At 47.4% G+C, this 26508-nt stretch overlaps 1 protein-coding gene across 5 annotated transcripts in view; it reads left to right on the top strand.

Annotated features, from left to right (window-relative positions):
- Positions 1-22575, top strand: part of E2f3 (E2F transcription factor 3) — a 73073-nt gene extending 50498 nt beyond the window's left edge. For 2 of the 5 annotated variants that reach the window (XM_046419118.2, XM_058571221.1), the window contains exons 2-7: positions 11245-11356; positions 12580-12781; positions 13850-14008; positions 16893-17007; positions 17925-18060; positions 19052-22575. In XM_046419118.2, the coding sequence (XP_046275074.1) occupies positions 11245-11356; positions 12580-12781; positions 13850-14008; positions 16893-17007; positions 17925-18060; positions 19052-19314 (987 nt within the window). In that variant the 3' untranslated portion in view covers positions 19315-22575. Of the gene's footprint in view, positions 1-11244; positions 11357-12561; positions 12782-13849; positions 14009-16892; positions 17008-17924; positions 18061-19051 lie in introns of all 5 variants that reach the window. The other 3 variants (XM_046419117.2, XM_046419120.2, XM_046419119.2) reach the window with 2 other exon arrangements.
- Positions 22576-26508: the final 3933 nt, after the last annotated feature.

Here is a 26508-nt window from a genome sequence, read left to right as displayed (position 1 = left end):
CATCATGACATTTTCAGATATTTTTTACTTTTTAAAATATTATTTATTTTTTTAAATATTTATTTCTTAGGTGTAGATGGACACAACACAATTCCTTTATTTTTATGTAGTGCTAAGGATCGAACCCTGGTCCCGCCCGTGCTAGATGAGCGCTCTACCGCTGAGCCACAATCCCAGCCCAATATTTATTTTTTAGTTATAGGTGGACACATATCTTTATTTCATTTTTATGTGGTGCTGAGGTTCGAACCAGTGCCTCATGTTTGCTAGGCGAGCACTCAACCTCTGAGCCACAATCCCAGCCCCAGAGGTTTTTACTTTTTAAGATCAATATTCAGTTGTTAGGGTAAAGATAGGTAGGAGAGATATTAGCAATTATTTCATGCAAAAAAAAAGTGTCTCTCTATGTAAATTCATTTATTAGTATAAAGTGCCTCCGAAGTTCCTTACCTGTAGTGGGCAGTTGGTGTGATTGGCTGATGAATGAGACTCAGAGGGATGCCTCTGCTTCGGAAAAGCAGCTTGCTATACATGCTGCGTCTTTTCCCTAGAGACCCCATGAAAAAAATAATAATTTTTTTTTCTTTTTTTTAATCTTTGGAAACAAGAGATTAAGTGAACAAGGTTCTTCTACAGATCTCTGGGACACCAAAAATAGATGCAGGAAACATTGAGTAGAACATTGGGAGCTGTGGCCACAGTGTCCATCTGTCCTGGAGAGTCATGGAAGCTCTGGGGTAGAGCCAAGGGCACGAGGGGCCTTGTGGAGGTCCTTATGGAGAATAAATGTTCAGCATCTAAGAGTTTTTCCCTCCAAGACGTAATTGTTGAGAAATCTGCAAATAAGGAGATTGGTTGCATTCTGGCCTTGAAGGACACCACCCCAACTTGAACTGTCCTCTTTCGGGCACTTTAAAAGTATATAGACTGACAAGACTTGTCCACATTCATATAGCTGCTGGTTGTCATTGTACTGCTTTATCTTTATATATAAACAGACAGGAAGCATGACTTGACGATTGTTAAGACAGGGAAAGACGGGGAAACCTGCTCTCCACTCCCCTCTCGCACTGTGAGAATCGTGTTCACGTTTCATAAATCCTGTTCCTTTAAGCTTTAAAAAGATAGGGAAAGATGACTGGAGACAAAGTAGATTAAAAGGAAACAAAACACTTGCATTTTTTTTCAAGTGTTTGAAAAAAATCCAATCAGTGTGAACAGAAAGAAGATACTTTTTTCATGAAACAAGAACAGGGTGTATAGAAATAGCTCAGTCATCGAGCAAAGCAGCTGCCCTTGAGGACTAAATATCTAACTGCCTAAAATAAAAAGGGGGAAACCAAATTTGATGTTAAGACAAATAACTAGTACAAGAAGACCAGGAAATAGACCAAAGAAAATTAGGAATTCCTGACAGATTAGATAGACAATAAGAGAGAATGATTTACAATATAAATATTGCTCATAGCTGAAGGCCAAGAGGGCCCATGTGTTCTTCACACAGTGGGAAATAATGCTTATCTTTGACACCTGTAGTAAATTTTTACTGTAAATGTTAGGCCTAGAAGCTTCTAGAGACATTTAAAATCAGGGCTGGGGATGTAGCTCAGTGGTAGAGCACTTGCCTAGAATGCACAAGGCCATGGGTTTGATGCCCATCACCAAAAAAGCAAAAAAGCAAGAAATGTCCATATGGCTTCCAGAGAATGCAAATGCAGTGGGTTTCTCATCTTCACTAAGTATAAAACCAGTGGAGCAAACGCCCTCTGCATCTGAGGCCGCTGATTTGCAGCCTCGAATTCCCAGTCAGACTACTAAGTGTGAAGTGATAATAATAAGGACTGAAGATTTGTCTTCCATACTACTGTTCGGATGTGTCCTAGGAAGGCAGCTGATTCACCGTGGGGTCAGGAAGCCGAGTCTGTTGCAAGCAACAGGCACCAACTCTGGCTCATTAAGGCAGAAAAGGGATTTATTGAAAGGCGGCAGATCACTCCCAGGATCAGCGGGAAGACGAGAGCCCTGCCTGGAGACCGGGCAGGAGTGAGAACCTCCGAGGCTGGGCCCAGCTTCCACAGCCCACTGCCACCCCAAGCTTTCTCCACTGCTGTGCTTTGCAGGAGCAACGCCAGGTCCAGGGCCACTCTGGGGCTGTGCCGGGCCCACCCGGGTAGTAGGCCTGGCTGAGCTTCCAGGAAGCTGGCGAGAGGGGGTTTCCAGCCCTATGGGGGTGGGCTTGCCCTCCACAAAGGTGGGTGAAGTGGAGGTTTTCCAGTCTTAGGAGAAAAGGCTCAGACACTGGACAGTCAAGTGACAAATGTCCACCCCAGGCGTCAACCCTGTGAGCTGTGAAGGGAGATGGCAGAATGGCAGGCGCACACAGGCCTGGGAACAGCTGGCCAGGAGCAGCAGGAAACGTGGGGACCTCATGGAATCTCTGAAAAGGAGGGGAGTTGGAAGAGCTGGAGGGTGTGGTGGAGCCAACGAGCAGCAAAGAATTGGAAACACCACGGAGAACAAGAAAGGCGATGCGACTCCCGTGCATTGTTCCCCTCTGTACAATCGTGGGCAGCACGGGCTTCTCATTATTCTGACATGATGATGTGGCTCAGGAGAAAGGGAGGAGGGGAGGTGTGGGTGATGTTGCTGAAGGACAGCTGCACATCATAATCCAAGCAGCGGAATCAAGAAATACCCGGCCAGGCGCAGAGGCGCACACCAGTAATCTCAGCAGTTTGGGAGACTGAGGCAGGAGGACTGCGAGTTCAAAGCCAGCCTCGGCAACTTAGCAAGGTCCTGAGTAACTCAGTGAGACCCTGTCACTAAATAAATTACAGAAAAGGGCTGGGGATGTGGCTCAGTGGTTGTGCACCCTGGATTTACTCCCTAGTACCAAAAAAGAAAAGAAATGTCTATGTGAGCATATTACTTAGGGACACAGAGGAAGCCACCAGGAGAAATGGCAATATTAGTTCCTCTGGGAACATGGCCATTGTAAGTCCTCTGAGATGGCCCAGCTTTTAAAAAACGGGTCAGCCTAGCATGGTGGTGCACACCTGTAATCCCAGCAACTCTGGAGGCTGAGGCAGGAGGATCAAAAGTTTGAGACCAGCCTCAGCAACTTAAACAAGACCCTGTCTTAAAATAAAAATGGCTGGCGTTGTAACTCAGTGGTAGAGCACCTCTGGGTTCAATGCCTAGTTTGATGATCTGCTTCCCGCAAATCATTTCCATCGATTTATGTTTAAACTATATTAAATGATTCTTATACATTGCAGAAAGGAAGACACTGGTTTATAAGTGAATGGTTTCTTTTCCTTTAGAAACCTACCTACCTTTCTCTCTCTCCCCCCGCCCCACCACCCCAAATTAGCCCACATGTAGAATTTATAGTGACATTAAAATGCCCTAGTTAATAAGTCAAGAGAAGAAAAATGACCGCACGTGGGATCCACCCCAGTAACCTGAGTGAGAAACGGTGGGGAGGGCTAGCTGCTGCCTCCTGAGCTCGGGGCTGGCTCTTCCTCGTGGTTTGGTTGGGGACAGGTGCCTCACCCAGGAGCTCACAGGTGCTGCCCGTGGGGAGATTCTGAACCCAGCCTCTCACAGAAGAAGGCTCAGAGAAGACCTGAGGTCTCGCCTGGGGAACTCACCTCTGCTAGTTGGCCCTGGGAGTGCAGTCTGGAGCTTGGCGTGTAGGGGACCGTGAGATGTCCCCACCTTCGTCCTGGTGTGCCAGGGCCCCTTGCTGCCCACGAGGACCCCCACTCCAGGCCTCTCCCAGGTCTCTGTGCTCGGTGCAGGCACAGCCCGTGAGATGACCCTGCTTCACTCCCTCCTGCAGGACAGAGCCGACTGCCATCAGAGGCCCAGCTCCAGCCTCGCCACCTCCTGCGTCCTCTTTGATAAGCAGGGACCACTGTGCTTATCAAGGGACCACTGTGTGCCCATCCAGGGCCTGGCACACAGCAGCACTTACAAAACATTTGAATGGGATGAAAAATGGCAGATTGAGCTGGCATGAGGTCCCATCTAGAAACTAGGTATTCTTGAAATCCCATGCCCTTGCCCAGTGCATGAAGTCCAAGTGCCACCCTGCCGCGGTGGAGTCCCCTCCTGTGGATCCTTTCCCTGGTGGGCTCACCCTGTCCTCGCTCTCTATTTTTCTTTTCTTTTCCTTCTTCTGTTCAAAGTACTCCATCTCATCTTTGACTTTGAAACAAACTATATCATCTGTTCAGTTCTAGCCTGGCCCAGATCTCCTATTCACTGGGGAAAGGGAATTTATTTTAGCTTTGGTCTGTTAACACACGGTAGGCCGTGCCTTGTTCTTGATCTAATGTTTTTCCTAGGGCTCAGCTGCGGGGTGGATAAGGATGACTTGGGTTCCACCCTGACGCAAGGATGCCCTTTCTGTTACATGTCCCATCCGTTTTAAACCTGCACACACTGAGTGGTACCTAAACCTTTCGACAGTCCAAGAAATAAGCCAGCAGACTTCTTTTGCTTAACCCCAAATGGAAATGATTTTTGCTTTTCTTGTTATGCACTTAGCCCACGTTTACTTTAAAATGATTTTGAAGTATGAAAAGGTAAGAAGAAAGTGAAATCACCATAAGCCTACCACTCAAAGATTAATGCTTTCATACTATTTGGTGTAGTATCGGTCTTCAGATACTTGGTTTCTATGCATATAATTTCCCCCACCAAAAAATTGTTTCACTATTCACAGCTACTTAAAAAAAAAACTTGCATATGTAGATGTACATCATTATTAATTACATAACATTCCATTATATAAATGTACAATGACTTAGGGAATTTTTCTTCTGAGATTGGGCATTTAACTTAGACGTATGTGGAAAAATACAGATATTCAAGTAACTGCTGTTTTTAATAGACAAACTCTAGAAACAATGTGAATGTTCAGGACATACTCTGGAATTGTTAGTTTGAGTGATATAGATTTAATGTATATAAATGGACATGATACTTTTAAAATGCAATAAAATGTTTCAAGATTATCAAAATGAAGTTGTCATCCATATTTAATTTTACTTCCCAGAGATAACATGGCCATCATTACTTAACGTTCTATGTGGATCCTTCCAGAATTCTTTCCTCTATGGATATGTGGAAAATTTATTATGAGATTTACAGTTTTTACCCCCAGAGGATCATTTTTTTACATATCTTTTTCCACCTTTAAGTCAGCAACTTTAAATTTTCCTCTGTATGCTTTTTAAAAATCTTTCCAAGTCTTAAGTAGAGATTAACTCCAACATACACACACGTACACACACATCTGTTCCCTGAAGGTGGGTAATGTTGGAGCCTTGTGGTTTACCCATCAAAGAACTCCAGGAATTCCTTGGTTCATACAAACTGAATAAGAGATACGACTCCATGATGCCCTGTGTAAGGCTCTGGGGAATCTGAGCCACTTAAGACCCGGGCCTGAGGTCTGACAGGAGACCTGGAGCATGTGTCATTGTGAAATCATGCAGCGGAAGCCTCGACACAGCCATAAAGCAGAGGAGGGACTTCTCGATGAGACCAAGGAAGTCACGGCCACTGACAAATGCTGAACAGACCACAGTTCAGATGCTGGTCCTTGTCACTTGTTAACTGAATCCTCAGGTAAATCCTGAACCTCTCTCTGGCTCGGTGCAAGATGTGTACATACGCCACAGAGTCATATGAATATTTACAGGGAAATGGTTATAGTAGAGGAGTTTTGAATTTCCATTAGTATATTTATGGTTAAGTAAAGGGACCAAGTGTTGAATCAAAGCAGCATTCTATGAAAAGTAAGGTCCTTCTGTATGTACCAACAGGCATTAAACCCTTGAGATGGGTTATTTGGTGGAATAGTATGTGGCTTGCTACCATTTGTGTGAACCTTTGTTTGAAAACTCGTGGTGTTAGATGTCTGTGTACATACTTACATTAACATAGACAATCAGAAAGAATAGCCAAGTATCTTAGTGATACCTATCTTTGAAAAAGGGAGCTAGAGATCGGGAATAAGAGCAACACTCTCTTTCCATGGATACCCATTCTTGCTACTTAAACTGTCATGTTCATTTATGGTATAAAAAAGTCTTGTTTTTTTTTTTTAATTATGAATGCATTTTTTTTCAAATTCTTTGTAAACACGGTATCAATTTTATATAGCTTTCCAAATGTTTTTATATAGCAATTTTCCGCAATCATCTTTTCAGTAAGGTTTTTTTGTTTGTTTTTTGTTTTGATATTGGGGATTGAACCCAGGGGCGCTTAACCACTGAGCTACATCCCCAACCCTTTTTTATATTTTTATTTTGAGACAGGGTCTAGCTAAGTTGCTTAGGGCCTCACTAAGTTGCTGAGGCTGGCCTTGAACTTGCAATCCTCTTGCCTCAGCCTCCCAGGTCGCTGGGCAGGAAGTGGTTTGCAATATAGACTTGAGCAACTGTACTTGCCAGCGCTGGGTCTTGGCAGATTGTTTTAGATGCTCTAGAGGATAGTTTTCTCCTGAATAGGAAGTAATAATAACAACAACAATCTCATGGAGTTGCCTGAGAATGAGATAATCCGGTGGAAAGCAGTTAACGTGATGCGTGGTGGTAAGCACTCAGTGTTGTGTAGTAATGAACACTAACAGTCCATATCCGTCAGGACTCTTGATCACAAGTGGGAGTGACCTCGCTCACTTGCCTCGTGCCCCCAAAGGGAATTACAAGTATACTGTCCACCTTGGGGCTGCGTGGAGCACCTCTCTCGGGCATTGGGCCAGCCTCTCTTGGGCTCTGAGCGAGGCTTTTCTTCTGTGTTGACTCAGTCTCCAAGTGGCTTCAAGCTTCCATCTTACCAGCATTTTCTGGCAAAAAGAAGCCAGTGGTTCTGACACAGTCCCAGGCTCGACTGGATGATGGTGTGCTGGTTATGGGCCCCTCCGTGGACCAGACGCTCGGGCTGTGCGACTGGTGCCTCCACATCACCGTACTCGCCTCTGCAGCCTTGGCGGCAAGGCTCATCCTGAAATGCTGAGCAGTCGCGGGCCTTTTGCCCTTAGTCTGGAGAGTCAGAAGCCTCCTGAACTCGATGCTGCAGAAGAGTCACCTCCCCAAATGAAAAACTAGGAGCAACAAATGCCCGGCAGGCAGAAGCCAGGTGTCGCCCTCACCCATGCAGCAGGGCCTGTCAGGACAGGGGCCAAGGTTCCAAAGTCAGCACGAGCCTCGTTTACAGTAAAAGTTGCCCTTGAAATTACTGCAGGAAGGTGCCCTGGGAGCTCTTCATATCCAGTCTCTACTGCTCATGGGACTAAGTAGCACCAGACAGATCACTTACGTGCTTACAAGAGTGCCTCTTGTAAGAATATCGAGGGACAAGACACCATCAGTACTCACAGTCAGCTCAGAAGACCTCTGTGACCAATTGTGGGGATGGTGTCCCTGACACCCAGTGGGCCAGCAGCTCTGCAGTGGTGTCCTCTGGTTCAGCTCAGTCCTGACTCTCTACCTGGAGGTACTGTCGGGTCCCACAGGTGGAGGCTCAGTCCCAAAAGACTGACCCCTCTCCCAAGGCAACCACAGGCCCTGGGTTGCTGGCCCAGGGTTGCTGGCCCAGGCTTCTGACCAAACAACTATAAATCAGGGTTTTGTGAGCTTTCTTCAGGGTACAACTGCCATGGTCTAGCAACACACAGAACTCAGAAATACTTAATTGACTGTTTCTTATAAAGACATTGTGAAGGAAATAAATGAAGAGATGCACAGGGTGAGACGGGAGGACCGTGGATGGAGTTCCTCCGTCTCCAGCTGTACCACCCTCCAGGACCCTCCCTGTGGGCAGCCACCCAGGCTCTGCGAATTCCGTCTTTTCAAGTTTGTGGAGGCTTCATTACTCAGGCGTGATTGTTTAAGCTCTTGCCACTGGTGATCAATTCAACCTTCAGCCCCATCCACATCACCACCTTGGGGTTGGGGATGGGGCCAGAAGTCCCAACCCTCAGTCATGGTTTGGTCTTCCTGGTGACCAGCCATCTGTCAACTCATTAACATATTTTTTAAAAATCACTTTGAAGAGTCCAAGAGTTTTAGGATTTGTGTGCCAGAAAACTAGACGAAGAACAAATGCATGTCACCACATCACAACTCTCCATTCTCACATTCTGGGCAAGCAAAAGTTGATATTTCCATGGGCTCTGCTGCTCAGCCCAGAGCCGGGCAGCGTAGGCAGAGACCACCTGAACTATTGAAATCCTGCCACCTCATCCGTGTGTGCTTGGATCTGCTGAGCACTGAGACGATCCTGCTCCACCGTATGTCAGTGCTCAGCCTGTCCCCCAAAGGGACTTCAGTCAGCGCACCCCGTTCAGACCCAGGACCCAGGTAGCCTGCAGCCCTCAAGTCCAGGTCAGCCTCCCCGTCCACGAAGCAGCGGAGGGAAAATAAAGGACGACCCTCCAGAGAACATCACTCACCTGCCGTCGTTGCTCACATTCTCAACGAGCACCAGCCACTGGGCGGAGATGGGCCTGGTTATGGAGCCACTGTGGTCGCCCCGGTTCTCCCCCGGGAAGGACTTCCAGGGCTGCCCTTCTTTCACGCCTCATTTAGTTCCCGTGTGCACTTATGGGTGGGCCTAGTGATTGATTCCCTCGAGAGCCTGGGACCTCAAGGGCCTTTCTTTTCTGAACTTAATGATTCTCTGGCAGTGAATCTGGTGTTTAGGTTTAGGTTTGGTCATCTCATCTGGATGCTTAGTCACCAAATCACACCTGGAGTCTAGCCATGGTCCTTGAAGTTCCCAGCCTCTGAGCAGCAGACCTCTGGGCATGTCCCTAGCCTGTGGCTTCATGCGTCTGTGAGCCTCAAGTCAATTTGAACCACTAGTGTGGGATGGAGGGAGAGACTGACAGGGGCGGTTCTTGAACTGTGGGCTTGGTGGAGAATATAGTTCCAGGGGCCCAGGATTTCTAGGTCTCAAATCCTCTGCCAACTCTGTCCGTCTTCTATTGACTGTAGCTTGGGCAAAGGATAAGCTGCGTGTCCTCTTGGATCGCCTTCTTCAGAGAAGAAAAGACTTCCATAGCGAAGCCATTGATTCACTTTTAGGTGGTATGGCCACTGAGCACGGGAAGGGACCCCCACAGTCCACTGCTCTCCCCAGGCCTGCCAGCTCCCCTCGCAGCCCCGCCTGCCTGGCTCAGTCTGTGCAGCCGCCGTCCAGGTTCCATCTCAAAGCTGATGCAAAAAGGAGACTTTGGGGGCTGGGGATGTAGCTCAGTTGGTAGAGAGCTTGCCTCGTATGCACAAGGCCCTCCGTTCAATCCCCAGCACCACAAAGACAAAAGGAAGATTTTGTTGGCCATACAACTGCAACTGGGGAAGACCAGCAGTCACCCCACGTACGGCCCTAGCCCCGTGCTCAATCCCAGCCTGGAATGGCCTTCCATCTCCACTCTGCCTCCCCTGCGGGCTCCCTTCCCAGGTAGCCTCTGGCTCCTGGCTTATCAGCCCTACTGGAAAGGACACAACTGCTTGCCAGTGGTTCCAGGAAAATTCCTGGGGTTGTCCCTTGTTCACCCAGCCTTGGCCACGTGCCATTCACCAGGGGAGGGACAGGATGGAGCACAGTGATTAGCCAAGCCTGGGTCACTGTGTGCAGGTGATCTGGCTTGATGGGGAAGGTCAGCCCCAAAACAAAGCCGGAGTGTTTGCCAGGCCACCCAAAACAATAGTGCCCCCCGACCCCAGGATTCATGGCAGAGCTGGGAGGGCACAATGACGTGGAGAAAGCAGCTTGCTGGGCTGGGACAGAGCTCAGCAACAGCACTTACCTCACGCTCAAGTGTTCAATCCCTAGCACGGCCCCCTGCCCCCAAAATAAGAAAGCAGATTACCAAATTGCCCTTATATAGAGATAGCTTCATAGCTCGGCACTGTCCAGATCTAGTGGACAGAGAATTTGTGCCACAAATGGAGGCCACAGGGCAACATGTAGGAACCAGGTGAAGTAATCACTAGTAGGGCTGTACTTGCTTAATAATGTTATAAAGCCAAAGTTCATTTTAATGTGGAATCAATGTCACGTTATGGAGATTGTACTGTTTTTTTTTTTTTTTTTTTTGCAAAATGTCTACCACTAAACCACATCCCCAGCTCCTGTGTCCCTTTTTTGTACCATGTCTTTGGAATCCAGCGTGTATTTTACACTCACCGCCCATGTGGATTCAGATGAGCTAGTGGCAGGGGTTGCTAGAGAGGACAGTAAGGTTTAGTTGGTCATTTTTTCATTCGGGAGCTGGATATCTCATCTTCTTGTAAGTCATTACTGTTCTTCCGTATCATGTGGAGTGATTAGAAGTGTCTTCCCCACAATGAGCCCAAGTACGCCATTTCCACACTGGGGCTGGTTGGAGCCACTTGGGTCGGAACACACATCCTGGCTGTGCAGTTGGTACCTAACAGTCACCTGTTAGTCATCGGTAAGCACCAGGAAGACAGGGACTCTCATCAGTCTTGCTTACCTCTGTACCCTAAGCACAGTTCCCAGTGCATAGGAGACACTGCCCAGATATTTAAAAGTGGAATAGAATTAAGTTAAAAACGTAGGGCTTCTCATTTGCCAGGCTCAGTGATAAACCGGAGAAAGTAACCCTGGTTTGAAGCCCACGGTTGCATATTTGCAGTATTTGTTTTTCTGATGCTGGACCGTTTGTAGTCTGTGGCTAGTTGTGTTACCACTCAATCACTCTTTTGATGAATAAATAGAGAATGATTGAATGCCTACAGAAACCCAGGCTCTGTGCCAAGCACTGGGTATACAAAGATAAATGGGAAACAGTCTCTGCCTTAAAATGAAAAACAGATAAGTACAGTAACTTCTGCAGTAAAACCAATAAGTGTTACGATACAAATAAACCGTGTTTGGGGAGCATACTGAAGGGGGTCCAAGTCAGGCCAGAGCCTGTGATGTTCGTAGCCTCCAGCCCCATTCCTGGGACGGATATTGAATTAGTTGCTCAGTGAGCCAAGGGGCACCTGAACTGTTGACGAGGGTTGCCAGTTCTGCCCATCGAGAGAACGCACGATCGCTGCGGGTGCAGAGAGCGCTCTGTGCGGCCTGGCCCCTGGAGGCAGCCCGGAGGGCTGAGAGCTGGCAGAGCCTGCAGCATTTGGCAGGGCAGAGCGCGGGCAGCCTTCTGTGGCCGTTGGTGTGACTGGTGACGATCACTGCACTCTCTCACTACAGGCGAAGCGAAGGCTGGAGCTGGGAGACAGCGGCCATCAGTACCTCTCAGATGGTTTGAAAACCCCCAAGGGCAAAGGAAGAGCCGCACTGCGAAGTCCAGACAGTCCAAAAAGTAAGGGTTCTTCCCCATCCTTCCTCTTCTCCTCAGTGTGGGGTCCCAACTGCAGAGCTTGTGGCTGGAAGGTGGCAAGGGGTGGAAAATTCTGGCATGATTGGTTCATTTTCCTCTCTTTCTGAGCCTGTCCAGACTGACTACATTGCCTGCAGAACCTACGTTCACTGTAGCACACCAGTACTGACTCGGGGTGGGGAGACTTCTCTAGCAGAAGGCAGTTTGACTCTCCCCTCGGAGACAGGCTTTTGGCCTATCTTTGTTCTATAATCAAATTTTATTTTAACTTCCCTTGATGGGCATTACTGCAGACGCCGAGACTAGCTGGGTGTCGATGAACTGTGCCTGTCAGTCATGTCTGTGCCGACCTCCATCTCGGCCTCCCACGTGGTGCAGAAGAATCGATTGCACCCAATACACTGCCGCCAGTTCCCATTTCCATCAAACACTGTCATCATTTCTTTGGGGAGAGAAAGAAGCCAGTCGGTTAGAAATAGCCAAGTAGCCCCTTTACAAATTATTGGCATTATTTAACGTGAGAGCTACTTTACCCTTTATTCTGTAGCTGCAGTCTGTGCTTTAGGCCGTCCGCAGCGTGCACCCACTGCTGAACATAAACCTCGGTCCTGCACCTATACCATGATAAAGACAATATTCAGTAAGGAAATTCCATTTGCAAGAGATGGAGAGAGTCGATGAAAGACTTTTCCCGGTGTTCTTCATCAACATTTGAGAAATGTTTCAAATACTCCACACACACACCAGAGCCAGCAAGGCCAGTTGACATGTGTCTGTTTGAGACCCTGTCCTGGAGAAAGGGTGGCCCTGTCCCTCGGGTTCAGCCCACAGGTGCAATTCCCAGAGACTACAGAGTTTTTTCACTCACTTAACAGATCGTTTTGAGCACCTACTGTGTGTGAGATGCTTCATTAGATCCAGGGAGTGGGGTAAGCCAAAGTAGAAGCCACTTTAAAAAGTCCAGGGAAAGTCTATGATCACACACAGGAATTTATCAGCTCTCCTTTTTCTAATAAAGCAGTCACATAGCTTTCTGTAACCCCACCCCCAGCCCCAACAAGAGCTTTGCTTCAGATGCTAATCCTTGGGCTGCAGCGGGACGTGGGCTTGCTGAACTGCAGAGAAACCCTTCATTTCTTTACCTCTCCCCCTATCCCCCACCCGTTCGGGTTTTGTTTTTCTTTAAGCTCCAAAATCTCCCTCAGAAAAAACGCGGTATGATACGTCCCTGGGTCTGCTCACCAAGAAGTTCATTCAGCTGCTGAGCCAGTCTCCCGACGGGGTCCTGGACCTGAACAAGGCAGCGGAGGTGCTGAAGGTCCAGAAGAGGAGGATCTACGACATCACCAACGTGCTGGAGGGCATCCACCTCATCAAGAAGAAGTCCAAGAACAACGTGCAGTGGATGTGAGTAGCCCCCCGCTCCCAGCTCCTCCCTCCTCTCTTCCTGGGCAGAAGTTCAAAGTCTTGTGCACGCACAGCTCCCGTCCCGATACTGTCAGGGGTAGAAGGATTTCCGCTTGAATTGCACCAAGCGAGGGACCCTGGGTCCAGGAGGCAGTTGTTAATGGAACACTGTTCCTCTGTCACATTGAGGTCTGCCTCTTGCGTGTGTGATCAGATAGAGCTCACACGTGTCTCTAAGAGGATTTGGAGATTAGGGCTGTACAACCACACTGTCACGTAGTGTGTGTCCCCTGGTTCTGGTGGGCCGACTCCCATTCTGTATAGATTAAGCGAGACACACCTGTCCCAGTCTCTTCTGTAAAGAAGGATGGTGGCCCTTGTCCCCAGTACGCCCACACGTCCGTCATCCGTGAATCCTGGGCAGAGCCTCTTATCAGCCAGTTTTTTGTAATTACAGCTTTGAACTGTCACAGCACATCAGCAGGAATAAATCTGTTTTAGGGTGGCTTCGAAAAAATAGATTTCACGCATTATAAGATGAATAGATGACCTTTTGGTGCTTTTTGGAATCGGATGATCTGGTGACCCATTTTGACCTGTGCTTTAGAGAAACCTGTTGAGTGCTGGCCTTTGTTCCTACAGATACTTAGCACATCTCTTTCCCTTACCTTCTTTTTAGCTGCTGGTGTAAGACCCCCAGAAATTACCTGGGTCTTCTGTGCTTATGGATGATGTTTTTTTGAATTTCGAACCATTCCATCTTACCGTCTGTCTTTTTATGCTTTTTTCCCTCATTCTCTCCCAGGAGGCCTGTAGTGGGTGGGGACAGTTGGGAGCCAGGTGGCTGCATTCTTTTTGCCCTCTGAACTTCTGCCTCTTCACCTAATCTCTATGGTATGAGGAGCGCAGGGCTGTGTTTATGAAAACCATATCTCAGGTTCTCACTTTAACGATTGGTTAACGAGCACTGTGATCTCCTGTGGTAAGAGGGGACATTGACCCGAAGGACCAACTCTCCCTGTCCTCTCTCTCCTGAGTAGCCACAAAGAGTCTGTGTTTGGGTTTTAGGGGCTGCAGTCTGTCTGAGGACGGGGGCATGCTGGCCCAGTGTCAAGGCCTGTCCAAAGAAGTGACCGAGCTCAGTCAGGAAGAGAAGAAATTAGATGAACTGATCCAAAGCTGCACCCTGGACCTCAAACTGTTAACCGAGGATTCAGAGAATCAAAGATATCCTTTGTGCCGCCGGCTCACGGGGCTGTGCCCTCTGGACTCTCTCCAGAGTTCACAGTCTGACTTATGCATAAGGTAGATTTTACTGTGGTTTTGTGCAATGAGTGTGTATGCATGTGTCTGTACACCCTTGTGTGTGCAAACTCTCTTAGCTTTGCCTCCAAAGTCAGTGTTTATGGTAAGATAGTCATCCGACTGGATCCTGTCATTATCTATTTTGATAGCCAAGAGGGAACTGTTTTTTAAAGCATTATATTCATGTGTGGCTGGAACATATGGATACGCTCATAGCGTCATGCCACACTATTAAAAGATACGTAAAGTGTCAGTATTAATATTAATGACAACACTCAGCAGATTCGTCTTTGGCTTCCCAGATTTTTGGTGGGTGTTAGCTGTCACTGTTGGGGTTCTCACATTCTATTTTCTTTCCATCAGACATTGTAGCAATTAGAGTTTGGTGCATCTCTCCGCTTGGGCTATAGTGGAAGGGTTTGGAAGAGAATAGAAAAATTGTACTCTAACCCTGAAAGTGCATTATGCTGATTCCAAGAACTGATTTCACAAGCACCCCAAGACCTGAGAAATCTCAACTTGCCTGTTCCTCTTCAAACATTAGTCCTCAGAAATAAAAATATGAGAAGCCAATTCTTATTTTCAACTTACTGACACTTTTTTTGACTGTCAAAGGAAAACTTGTTCTTCATCATCTGACCACAAACAAAATAAGGGAGTTTGCTTCATTATGTCGACAAGATTTGCCAATATTCTCGGTGATCAGATAAAAACAACAATTCATATGTTACCTCATCCCTATAACTTTAGGTTCAATCTTCTGATGACTCCACATTTATCTTTGCTAGAAAATAAAATGTGTCCTGCCCATATTCATCTAGGGTCTCATTTCTAGCAGACCCTGTTTTGGAGGATCTGGGGACATTCATTTTTCAATCCAGGCAGGTTTTTTTTTTTTTTTTTTAACTTGCAACTGTTCACTTCCTGTTGACCAAAGGATTGACCTTGCTGGCTGATCATTTGTGAGTTGGAGAAGAGGGGTGATGGTTTGAAGCCCCAGGGTGACGAGTGGGTTTAGGGAGAGACCAGTAGTGAGTTTCACTCCTTGTTCAGTCGGGCACCCCGCTGGGCAGTGCTCTGTGGCTGCACCTGATTGGCAGCTTTCTGGAACATGTGGCCTGTACCACTGTCACCTATGTTCGCCTTCTCTGGGGCCTTTATTGCAGAAAATAAAAGCTTCCTTGCAGGGGACGGCTCACCCGAGAAGCAGATTCGGGAGGGAGCCACAAAGGAAGCACTTTCAAGTTTGGAAGATTAGAAAATGTGTTTGCACAATTTATTTCAGTTCGCCATTCATTTCCCAATTTGGAGCAGCTTGTTCACAAATGTGTTGAAAGTTTTCTTCCTGCATCATGTTGAGTAATTGTAGATGAATTTTCATTTTAATAAGTTCTCGTCACCTTGCTTTCTGACAGTGGGCTGTAGCGTGGGAGCCTGGTTGTTGGCTTCCCTGGGGCTCTCAGAAAGGACCAGAACAGTCTGGTCTTCTACAAAGGCCCCATTTGGCTTCCTTGGTGGGATAGTGATGACCCAACACCCAGACTCTTGAAAGGGCAGTCACCATCCAGCTCACACTGACCCTCCTACTGTTCGAACTGCTGAGAGTTGAAGAGGAGGGTCCATGATAATTGTCCCCACGTGCGAGTGCAGATTTTATGTGGCTGTGCTTCTTTCCGGGACATGGACGCATACTTCCTTCAGTGTATGAGAAGCTACAGTTCTCAGGGACACCATTTGCCCAGGCTCCCTAAGGCCCCAACATAGGTTGGATCACAGACACTATTAGCTATATTGCCTGCAGAAATGCTTTACTTGATTTTGCTGTTTTATCCTTCCCATATTTTGTGGGTTTATATAAGAAGAAATTGGCTAAATACACTGTACATTAATTATGTTCCTCCATGTCCCTTACACAGAAAGCCATGCAGCCTGTTCTCTGACAGTGCCAGGTAAAAGTAAGTGCCGTATTTTGTCACCATGTCTCTTGAGGCTTGGCTTCCAGGACACTTAAAAAGATTTGTGCAATATTCAGAAGTTTCTCCCAGGAGTAGTGAAATTTTCCTCCGTCAGTGTTTCTCCAATTCATTCAGGTTGTGAGCACCTGGGAGCTGCTCCCTCCTTATGAACACTGAAATATCTGTAGAGTTCATAATATCACACAAAGGATAATTTTTCTAACAGAAATAATGAGACTTATCTGTAGGTAATATATAATCACAACCAGCCCAGGTGCACTTAAGAAAACAAGCCGTCTGCCTGAGCAGCGTTCGGAGTTGTGACACTGATAACGTTTGCTACTTATTCATTCACTTGGTGGCTGCTGACACTTACTAATAGCATATAGAAGTGATTGGAGCTCCAAAAACATCATGATTGGTAGACCTTAAATTTTTCCTGCAATTTGGGATCAGCCATCATTCAATTTGAGTGACAGAATACTTTATTAGAGTTCATGGAATACCCTTGGCCAAAGGGACCTGGCTTTGAAATCCCTGACCTAAATGAGTTTTGATTTTTTATTTGATGATTTAACTCTTCTGTTTCTGTGTTTATTGTAATACTTGAAATAGCCATAGACTTTTTTGAGAAATGGGCAGGGTAAAGTATACATTTCTTTTGTTGTCTACAACTTCAACCAATAAAGATTCATTGGAGGAGCCCCATATATTGAAGATTCGCAAGAAGAGACATATATATTCTTCCAAGTCACACAGTGGTTTGAATTTTTTCCATGTGTCTGTTTGTCATATTTCATGATGGCTGTGTTCGAGGCAATTAGACGGAAGATTTCCTTAACGCTCACTACGTTAGCTTATGTTACATATCAAGATATTCGAAAAATTAGTGGCCTTAAAGACCAAACTGTTATAGTTGTGAAAGCCCCTCCAGAAACAAGACTTGAAGTGCCTGATTCAATAGAGGTAAGGAGCCAGCATCTGTGTGCTTCTGCAGAGGGACCTCTGCGGGGCCTGGTGCTCAAGAACCAGTGACTCTGGTTGGCGTCTGCCCCTGCTGAGCACATGACAGTTCCTTCCCGTTTATTTTGCTTAACCCTAAATTTAAAAACATTTTAACAGTTCACTGTTTGTTAAATATCCAAAAAGTGTATTTTCAACCTAGCGGGACATTTAAGTAGCGCTGTTAGGCACCTTGTCCCTTCCTGCTTTCTTGTTCACAGTCGACTCTCTGCTGGTTCTGATCAGTTAGAACCACTCGGGAAATTCTACATCGATTCCCCTGTGCGTGGGCCCCCACCATGAACAGAGATACACGTGTTTTCAAGTATCTCCGTAACCTAGCACATTTTAAGATTTTTTTTAAAAATTATTCATAGTTTTAAAGAACTTAAACATGACTTTGGGGAAATGGAAAGATTTAAGAAAGTAGGGAGTATATTTTTGTGATTGCTTTTGGATATTCTTTGATAATATAGACCTAAACTATAAGACAATATAGACCTAAACTAAAGAGACTGTGGTCTAAGTGCCAGATGGTGCCTGGCTTTGGATTCGTGAGTCGTGCACCCTCTGTGCCGGCTGTTGGCTCCTGAACTCTGCCGCTGTAACATGAAAACAGCCACAAACGACTGGAACCATCTTGATTCAGTTCCAGTAAAATTTTATTTGCATGGCTAGTCGGGGGTTGGGATTCGGCCCTCAGGCTGTAGCCCACTGGCCCTGCTCTAGCGGTTGACAGTTGTCCCTGGAGTTAGACCACCATTGAAGACCCAAAAAGAACCATGAATGTTACCCTCACAGTCCACTCGTAGATGAAAATGGCTAAAGTCTTCATTTCTCAAAGAGCTTCTGGGTTGAACTTCTCCCACTTCTGTTCCCAGAGCCTACAAATACATTTGGCAAGTACCCAAGGACCCATTGAGGTTTACTTGTGTCCAGAAGAGACTGAAACCCACAGTCCAATGAAAGCAAACAACCAAGACCACAATGGGAATATCCCTAAACCCACTTCCAAAGGTAAAGACCCCTTTTGTCTTTTGGAAACAATGTTAAGAATGAAGGTAACTAGAAGGATCCTGTGTGGGAACTTCTCCTGTTACTAAGGGAGAAGTTTTTAAAAGTCAGGCTGTTTACAGTTCAAGATAATGACCTTGGGCACATGGCTCCTCCTCTGCTACCAGAGTCCCTCGGGCTTCTGTATCAGCAGAACCATTTCCTCAGCGCTCTGGGGGCTGCTGAAGTGAGGACTAGGTCATGCCACTCTTGGAGGGCATCAGCTACACCTGGCCAGGCACCTTTGAACCCTGTACAGAGACTCAGGGACGTGAAAATGTGTGGACAGAAGAGGCTTGGCTGTTTTTGTCTTATCTCCCTCCCGTGGTGGGGACAGGATATGGGGGAAAAAATGAACCGATCTTCTCCTTCCCCCTCTGTGGCTAGGACAAAGCTTTTTGCATTTTTCAGCTTGGGAATATGTATTTAATTTTCTCCCCTACCGTCTCCCAATATAGCAGCAAAAATAGGAGTGATTTCAGTGAATTGGTCTGATTTAATACTGAGCAAATACACGGCACCCGAGCTGGTAAAACAGAAGACCACCCTTTCCACCATGGAGATTCCAAATGGATGTGTCTTATTCTATGCAATATCTCTAATAAGCTGGTCGTTCAAAAAAGAAGTTAAAATTAGTGAATTCCTCCTAGGGAGCCGACTTTTAACTGTGTATGTTTTGTTTTTCTCAAAACAATGAGTAGGTACTGGAGAGAAGTCTTTGAACTCGTTAGCCTCCAGTCTTTGAAGCTGCTGGGTTCTTGTTTTCTGACAGTGGGTGTTTGAAAGGATGAGTCAGGCTAGGATACACTCTTCCATGCCTGTTAGCATAAAAGGTGATCCGAACCAGAAAGCCATCCTGGGGCGAGCAGAGCGACGGTGACCTACTCATTCTTCCAGAAAAATGAATTTGATCTTTCTCCTAACTCTTTGTTTACACCAATTGTTTCCCTTTCAGACTTGGCTTCAAACAACTCAGGACATAGCGATTGCTCGGTTTCTATGGCAAACCTCTCTCCCTTGGCCTCCCCCGCCAACCTCTTACAGCAGACTGAGGACCAGATTCCTTCCAACCTGGAAGGACCCTTTGTGAACTTGCTGCCCCCCCTGCTCCAAGAGGACTACCTGCTGAGCCTGGGCGAGGAAGAAGGCATCAGCGATCTCTTCGACGCTTATGATTTGGAAAAGCTCCCGCTGGTGGAAGACTTCATGTGTAGTTGATCATGCTTTGTGTGGACTCTCCTGATAGACCGATATTTTTTTATCATGGAACCAGAGCGTCTGTCATGCAGTGTTGACCCTTCCCACTTTCTTCCTCTAAGAGAGTATCATGAAGTAAACTACAAACTTCGGAACAAAGCTGACATTTTAATGAATTTTTTTTTTAATTGTCTAAGCGCACAGTTGCAGGCTCCCTTGGGAAAGCCCTGCCTTGTCCCAGGCTCCAAAATCTCCTGGACGAGTCAACAAGTGAGAAAATGTGCAATCAGGTGTCTCTCACCTGTCCTCTTCCTCTCCCCATCCCTCTGCCCGCCCCCCCCCCCCATTGGCTTGCTGTGCCTGACGGATGGGCTGTAGAATGGGGTCTGGCCACCTGGCCCGCTGGGAAACAGCAATCTTCCTTAACAGCATTTCAAGCCGTGCCTTCTCTGCAGAATGCATGTCTTTGGGGTCTGCTAATCTGGAATGGAACTGCAGCCAATGCAAACTTGAAGTTATGCAAAAGTATGAAATGGATTTCTTCAGCTCTTCTTAGGAATATTTAAATTACTGTCATAATTCAGTTTAAGCTATGGACTGTGTGTCCCACCAGGAGGTCGCGAGATCCTCCGCAGCCTCTCGGATGAAGAACCTGTTCTCAGAGTACTTGATGCAGACACAGAAGCTCTTGGAGCTCTGGCACTCGAAGCTGCTGTGGGTTTTCCTGCCTCCACACACCACTCCCACCCCCGTCCCCAGCGTATTGTGAGTTTCCAGTTGATTTGTAGCAGATGCCTACTTAGGTGTTCTTTGTGGATTGTTCTAGACTTTTGATATTTTTTAGCTGCCACTGAAGCATTCCTGTGGCACCCATCACCATTCAGTTTAATTGTTTACTTTGAAGCAGTTTTTGCAAATTCGTATTTCTTTAGCAGAGGGAGAGAACCTCTATGATCAGAGCACGTGAGCCTGTGTGACCTGAGGTCCACCAGCCTCTGCAGGAAGCATCGTCCCATCTTGCTTCCTTTCCCGGGAGGGGAGCCCAGGGCACGTCGGCCCTGGAGCTCGCTGACACGCGAGGCTGTGGGGAAGGACAGCAGGTCAGACGACGAAGCAGTCCCAGGGAGCAGCAGGCATGGACCCCTCCGTCCTTGGGCTTCCCGGGCCCCTGTGCCCGGGGAAAGGGCTCTTATGCCACACTCAGGGAGACCACTTCTCAGGGTGGGGTCAGATGGAGAGGCCTCTGGGGGGAAGGCATCCCGGGAGCGGCCTGCTGCAGGGCCCTTCCGTCAGCTGGTGAGATGGGGCCCCGCTGTCGGGTGGATGGTCCTGGCCGAAACCTGCACCCCTTCTCCATGAAGGAGTGAGCTGGATGAAGGGGCGCAGGAGGGTGGGAAACCCGGCGCTGGAGGCCAGGGCGCCTCCCTCTACTCCTCAGGAACGGTGTCCCAATCACAGGCCTCCTGTCACTGCACATCCTACCAGTCATGTACGTCCCAGATGGCCTTCCTGGGGACAGGTGGCCGTGGCCGCCCTGTCCTGGGAGTGTGGCACAGTACCTCAAATCCATCCTTGGATGCAAGGGCTGCGGAAATGAGGGGTCTTGAGAAATAAACCTCCAAGCCAACAGCTGAATGGAAACGCCGTGTGCCCGGTCCGCCCTTGGGCACATGGTGGGCACTCGACGCGTCCAACCGAATCGAAAATGTCCCTTAGGAAAACCTTTTCCAAAACCACAAGAACCCCGGCCAGTTTACTCTAGGTAGATTTCCCCAATATGCAAAGTGGTGGTGGGGTCGAGACAGACGACACCAGCACTTTAAGCTCTGTGTGTGGGTATGCGTGGTGTGTGTTTGGGAAGAAAAACCAAGGTGCAGACTCTCTTCCTCTCTCCTCCTCAGCCTCCATCCCCGGCCTCCCTCACACACACTGGACTTGGTACGGAACAGCCGTGTGGTCCGAGATGCAGCATGGGGTGGAGGAGGGCGGGGACTCTGTGTTAAGTGCCTACTGGAAATGCACTGTGGGGATTTTCCTGTGCGGGAAACCGTTGATGCCAAGCGTTCCCCATTTCCCGTGTCTGTGTCCTCCGGTTAGCTGCCTCTGCCTCCGGCTTTGTGTGATTCTCCTCGCCAGCTGCACAGAGCTGATCTTTTTCCCCAAAGTCTAAAGACTGAGCTCCCCCGGCTGGGTTGTTGTGTGTTTTGTTGACTTTCTCGTTGAACCTCTTCGTAATGTAATGCCGTATTTATTGTTTAAAAAAAAAATGAAAGGAATACTAATAAGTCTTAAAAGTTCCTTCATGCATAAGATTTTTCCCAGTTATGGGGCTTGCCTGGTGTACGTTCATGAGACGTCCATCCTGTCTTTCTGTTTGCATTAACCCCTTTCTTTTCACATAGTATCTGGCACACAAAGTGGGTTGGTACTACAGTATTTGTGTTCCTTTTAAGTACTGAGTATGCAGGTTTCCTGGTACCATTGAGTTGCTGCTACTAAAGCTCACACACGAAATGGCTAAGAGTAATGAGTGCGGATTATGACTGCGTGAGCCTTAGAAACTAGAGTGTACAGCGGGCGACACATGAGCTGTCAAACAGTGTTAGGTGTGTGTTCATATGTACAGACTTGTGCATAGCAATCGCTTTATTTAAGTGGACATGTAGTCGACTCACCTTTTTCATTATTTAGCAATTTTGTACAAAAAAAAATAGCAATTAATTTGTAAACACTGCCAGAATATTTTCTAGCTGGTTTGTAATTTTTTAAGAGTGTGACCTTGTTTTCGTTTTTCGTTGTGGTTCTTGTTTTCGTTTTTGTCGTCCGTGTAGATCTGTAAATAGAACCGCAGTATTTAAAGCTTTAGCTTTCAGGAAAGAGGAGGGAAGACCTCTGCGTGCCTGGCGGGCCGAGTGGGCAGCGCAGCGGCAGGAAGGGGCCTCCCGGAGCCGGTCAGGTGGCACGCGTCAGGGTGAGGGGGCTTCTTCCTATGGGGTACGCGATTTTGTAAAAAAAGGAAGTATTTCTCCCAAGATTGGGAGTAGGCAACCTACTAATCAGTTTAGCTTTGTGTTGTACCCTAGTTTAAAAAAGAAAGTATGTAATATAATGTAAAAAAAAAAAAAAACCAAACAACAACAACAAAAAGCTTTTATGATGGATTTTGTAAATAGATTTGTTACAGGGCGACCTGTTCTCTAGCTGTGATCTTACCACTTCAAATGGATGTAATTTGAATAAATTTTGTATGGTAAAGGATCAATAAAATGATTTTTTTTAAGAGTTGAGACTTGTGGATGGCTTTTCTTAGTATTGTCTTGTGCTCCTGAACCACCGTAACTTTTAAACTCATTCTTTACAAAGCCAGGGACCGGTGGGCAGAGGTTTTCCACCAAGTGCCTGGCCCTTCACCAGGACCCTGCGGTGTCAGGCACCCATGGGGGACTCTGCTTCTGAGCAGCAGACCTCGCCTTGTCCCCGCGGCCTGTCTGTGGAACCCACTCCCCAGGGGGATTTTTGCACTGAGAAAATGACAACAGGTCAAGTTTATCCTCTCGTAAGGAGCGTGAAGCCAATACATTTTAGTTCTCAAGTCTGGGAATTACCCCCCCTGCACTCGATTCTGCATTTCTTATAGTACCTCTGAGTAGATCAGGATGCTTGACTGCGGGTCCCAGGGTTGACTCCGAGTTTGTCATCCAGAGCCTCAACGTGCTGTGACTGTTCACCCGGAAAATCCATGTAGCAGGAATGAAGTTCATAACGAAAACATTGCCTGCTCCTGACCTTCAGCCTGGAGGTGACCTGCTCTCGTTGGCCCTGTGCTGACCTCCAGTCCTGTCACTTTCCAGACACGCATAAGCCTGTGTCCGTGGACATGTGTGTTTTAACATGGTTTCCTTCCACTCTGCGTCCTGGGAAGCCACATGTTAGTATCTTGTTCATGCTCTTAAAGGCTGCATAACCATCCCAGTGGTTGAAACCTGTGCCATCATTACCCACGTGGTCTCCTGTTTTGAGAGACATCTTTATTATTTCACTATAAGAAATAATATAGAAGGTTTGTGGGATGGCTGGCATATGCCAGGAACTTTTTATTTTTAATATAGTAGGTACAAAATTTACCATTATGATGTTGAATACATGAATAATATTGTACAAGCATCACCTCCAGGGCCAGAATTATTTCCTCGCCCCAAAAGGAAACCTTGTACCCATTAAGCAATGGCTCTCTTTCCTGGCTACTGGCAGTCGATAATTCGTTTTCTCTCCCTCTGGATTTGCCTATTCTGGGTTTTCCTTATGAAAGAAATAATACAATATGTGACCTTTTGTGTCTGGTTTTATAGCTTACTGATTTCAAGGTTCATCCGCATCAATACCTCATCCTTTTTCATGCCCAAATAATAATCCATCTGTTCATCCATCTTCAGCTGATGGGCATCTGTGTTGCTTCCACCCCTAGACTAGAAGAACGCCAGGGACCATTTTAAGTGCTTTCTGTGAGTCCTCAGTATTTTTCAAAGCCTGCATTACTACTTCATACTATATACCTGTTATCTCTCTCCTACATAAGCTCAGTGAGGAGAGGTTCTTATATTCAGTGTTGTGACCTCAGTTCCTAGAACGGTGCCTGGCATGGAATGAACATTTAATGAATATTTACATGGGATATTCCTATTTTGCCAATGAGTGCTCTGGGGTTTAAAAAATGACTGGGGTGCGGGGAGCTGTCCAAAGGCAGCACACAGGGACGCAGACGTAGTGGGCACTGAGGCTTTTCCCTGTGTGCTTTCCTGCTCTTCCCCCACACTTTGCATTTCAGTTATAGTTCTGGGAAGAGTTCTGTTTGCCCCGTTTGGAAGCCCGAAATCTGTCATCCTACCCAGCGATCTGCACGTCGGATCAGCAGGTGTTCAAGCCCATAGTCAAGCCAGTGATAAAAACTGACAACAGAAAAACACAAAAGCAATACAAAGTCCTTCTTCCGGGTGGTCTGCCCACGGGGGACAAGGCTGGCAAACAAAAGAGAATCGTCCACCCTGGAAAGCAGTTGAAAAATTGGACAGGGTGAATTTGAGCTGATCACATAGGGCTGCGTTCTTCAGCAAGATGGATGCAGGGCTGGGATGGGTCAGTATCCTAAGAACTCAGCCTACTTGAGTATTGTTTAGAAATGGGCTCTGTGCAGAGGGAAGTTTGGGAAGCAGTTCTCAGCAATCAAGGCAGAAAGTAAGATTCTTTGGGGAAAGTTAATTGCGTTTCCTCCTCCGCAGTCCATGAAGGGAAAGACTTGTTCACCTATTCCGCTGTTCAGTCGCTCTTCGAACATGAAGTTTTGACTATATGTCGGGCACTGCTCTAGGTGCTGGGTTCCAAATTTAAAAAGGCATCCTTCCTGTCAGAGAGGAAGTTTGCATTACCTGGGGGAGAAACGAGTTGAGCTAAGAGAAGCAAATACGGATGTCTTGAATGACCGACTTCTCTTTCTGATGCCATTGGCCAAGACCTGGGAGGACAGGTGGGCGGATGCAGCCTTGCCGCTGGAGGCGCCCTGGAGCACCAGAGGGTGCTGCAGGAGCTCTGAGCCACTCCCAAGCTCAGACTTGCACACCTGGAGGCAGGAGCTGTCGCAGAAGATTCCGGGGTGGGCATGACCCCATGGAAGAAACCACTAGATCCGTTCCCTGGGATCCAGAGAGGAGGGAGCCCCAACCTAGCACTAGGCTCCAACGCTGATGGGAAGGCAAACGACAGGACTGAGTTGTGGGTCAAGCATCCGGAAGTCGGGAGGAGGCCCAGGATGTTAACAAGAGGCCCGACAGCGACTGCCCGGAACCGCCAGCTGGAGTCCATCAGAAGTCACAGTAACAGGCCAGCGGGGGGTTACAAAGAACAAGCCGAGCGCAGTGGCCTGAGCCTCCACCCTGGAGACCAAGGCAGGGGGATCCCAGGTTCAAGGCTAGCCTCTGCGACTAAGCAAGGCCCAGTTTCCAACTAAAACAATAGAAAGGGCTGAGTGTGCCCCTCAGAAGTAGAACGTCCAAGTTCAAAAAATACCAAGAGCAGCAGCCTTTGACCAGGCCCTTACATCTGGATCTCAAAGTCGGAGGGATGTGAGGTGTTCCCAAGTTCTGTCGGAAAGCCGGGGAGGCTGGGTGGTGGCTCAGTGGCGGAGCGCTTGTCTGGCCTGTGTGAGGCACGGGGTTCGGTTCTCAGCACCACATCTAAATAGATGAATAAAATAAAGGTCCATCAACTAAAAAAAAAAAAGGCTGGGGCGTTCCCGACAGTGACGTGTCTGGGACGTGCCGTGGGGGTAAATCCCCAGCTGGCCCGTGTTGTCAGGGACTTGCCGTGGACGCAGCTTGGGAACCCAGGATTGCTTCTGCTAGGCCGCCCCAGGACTTGGGCCTGTGCCCTCACAGAATATGTCAAGCTTTGCCTAGCCCAAGGACAGGGCCTCTCTGTCCTTGTCACATTAGCTACCGAGCCTGACTTGACATGGATCCGGGAGACAGAGCCACAGGAACTAAACCCAGGGGACTGAGAGGAACCAGCAAAACAGGGTCTGGCGTTCCCATCCCGACTGCGGCTGCCATGATCACGGAGTCCCAGAGTCTGAGTGGGAACAACCTCACATTCCACAACGGGCCTTTTTTTCTTTTTCCTTTTTTCCATCCAGGAGAGGTGCGCAGACCCCTCGTTCAACACTCTTCTGCTGCATCTCCAAAGGCTGCTGGTCCTCTGCTCAAGCCTGCTCACCGGAACCCTGCCTCCTCCAAGCCTTCCTCCCGGAACTGGAGCCTGGCTGGCCTCGCTCATTGGTCACTCTGGAGTAACCCAAGCTTCTAAAGACCCTGGTCCTGTCCCTTCAGCTCTTCACCAGCTTTCCAAGCGCATGGCCGTCATCCCTCAGCCTCTGTGCACAAGAAGTGGGGGAGATGAGAACCCTTGCGAAGAAGAGCTTTGGAGGACTTGGTGTTTCTTTTGTCGTCAGTGTTGGATAAAAATAGACATGTTCTGTTTAAATAGAGAAAGAATCAAATTGGCAGCAGCTTCTAAATAAGATACTCTGTTTCCTCCTTAAAAGACTTCTTTTCCTGGATAGACCACTTTCTGGCTTCGGAAGTCTTCAAGACACTTTTTCTGTATAATCAAAATCGGGGGTTTTTGCCTAGCTGCAGCCTGATTTATATCATCTCATTCCTGAAT

This window comes from Marmota monax, unplaced genomic scaffold (genome assembly GCF_021218885.2).
Source record: "Marmota monax isolate L192 unplaced genomic scaffold, Marmota_monax_Labrador192_F-V1.1 WCK01_AAM20220418_F8-fsc00259, whole genome shotgun sequence".
Lineage (NCBI taxonomy): Eukaryota > Metazoa > Chordata > Mammalia > Rodentia > Sciuridae > Marmota > Marmota monax.
The sequence above is the reverse complement of the archived record's forward strand: the minus strand, read 5'-3'. Positions and strand labels throughout refer to the sequence as shown.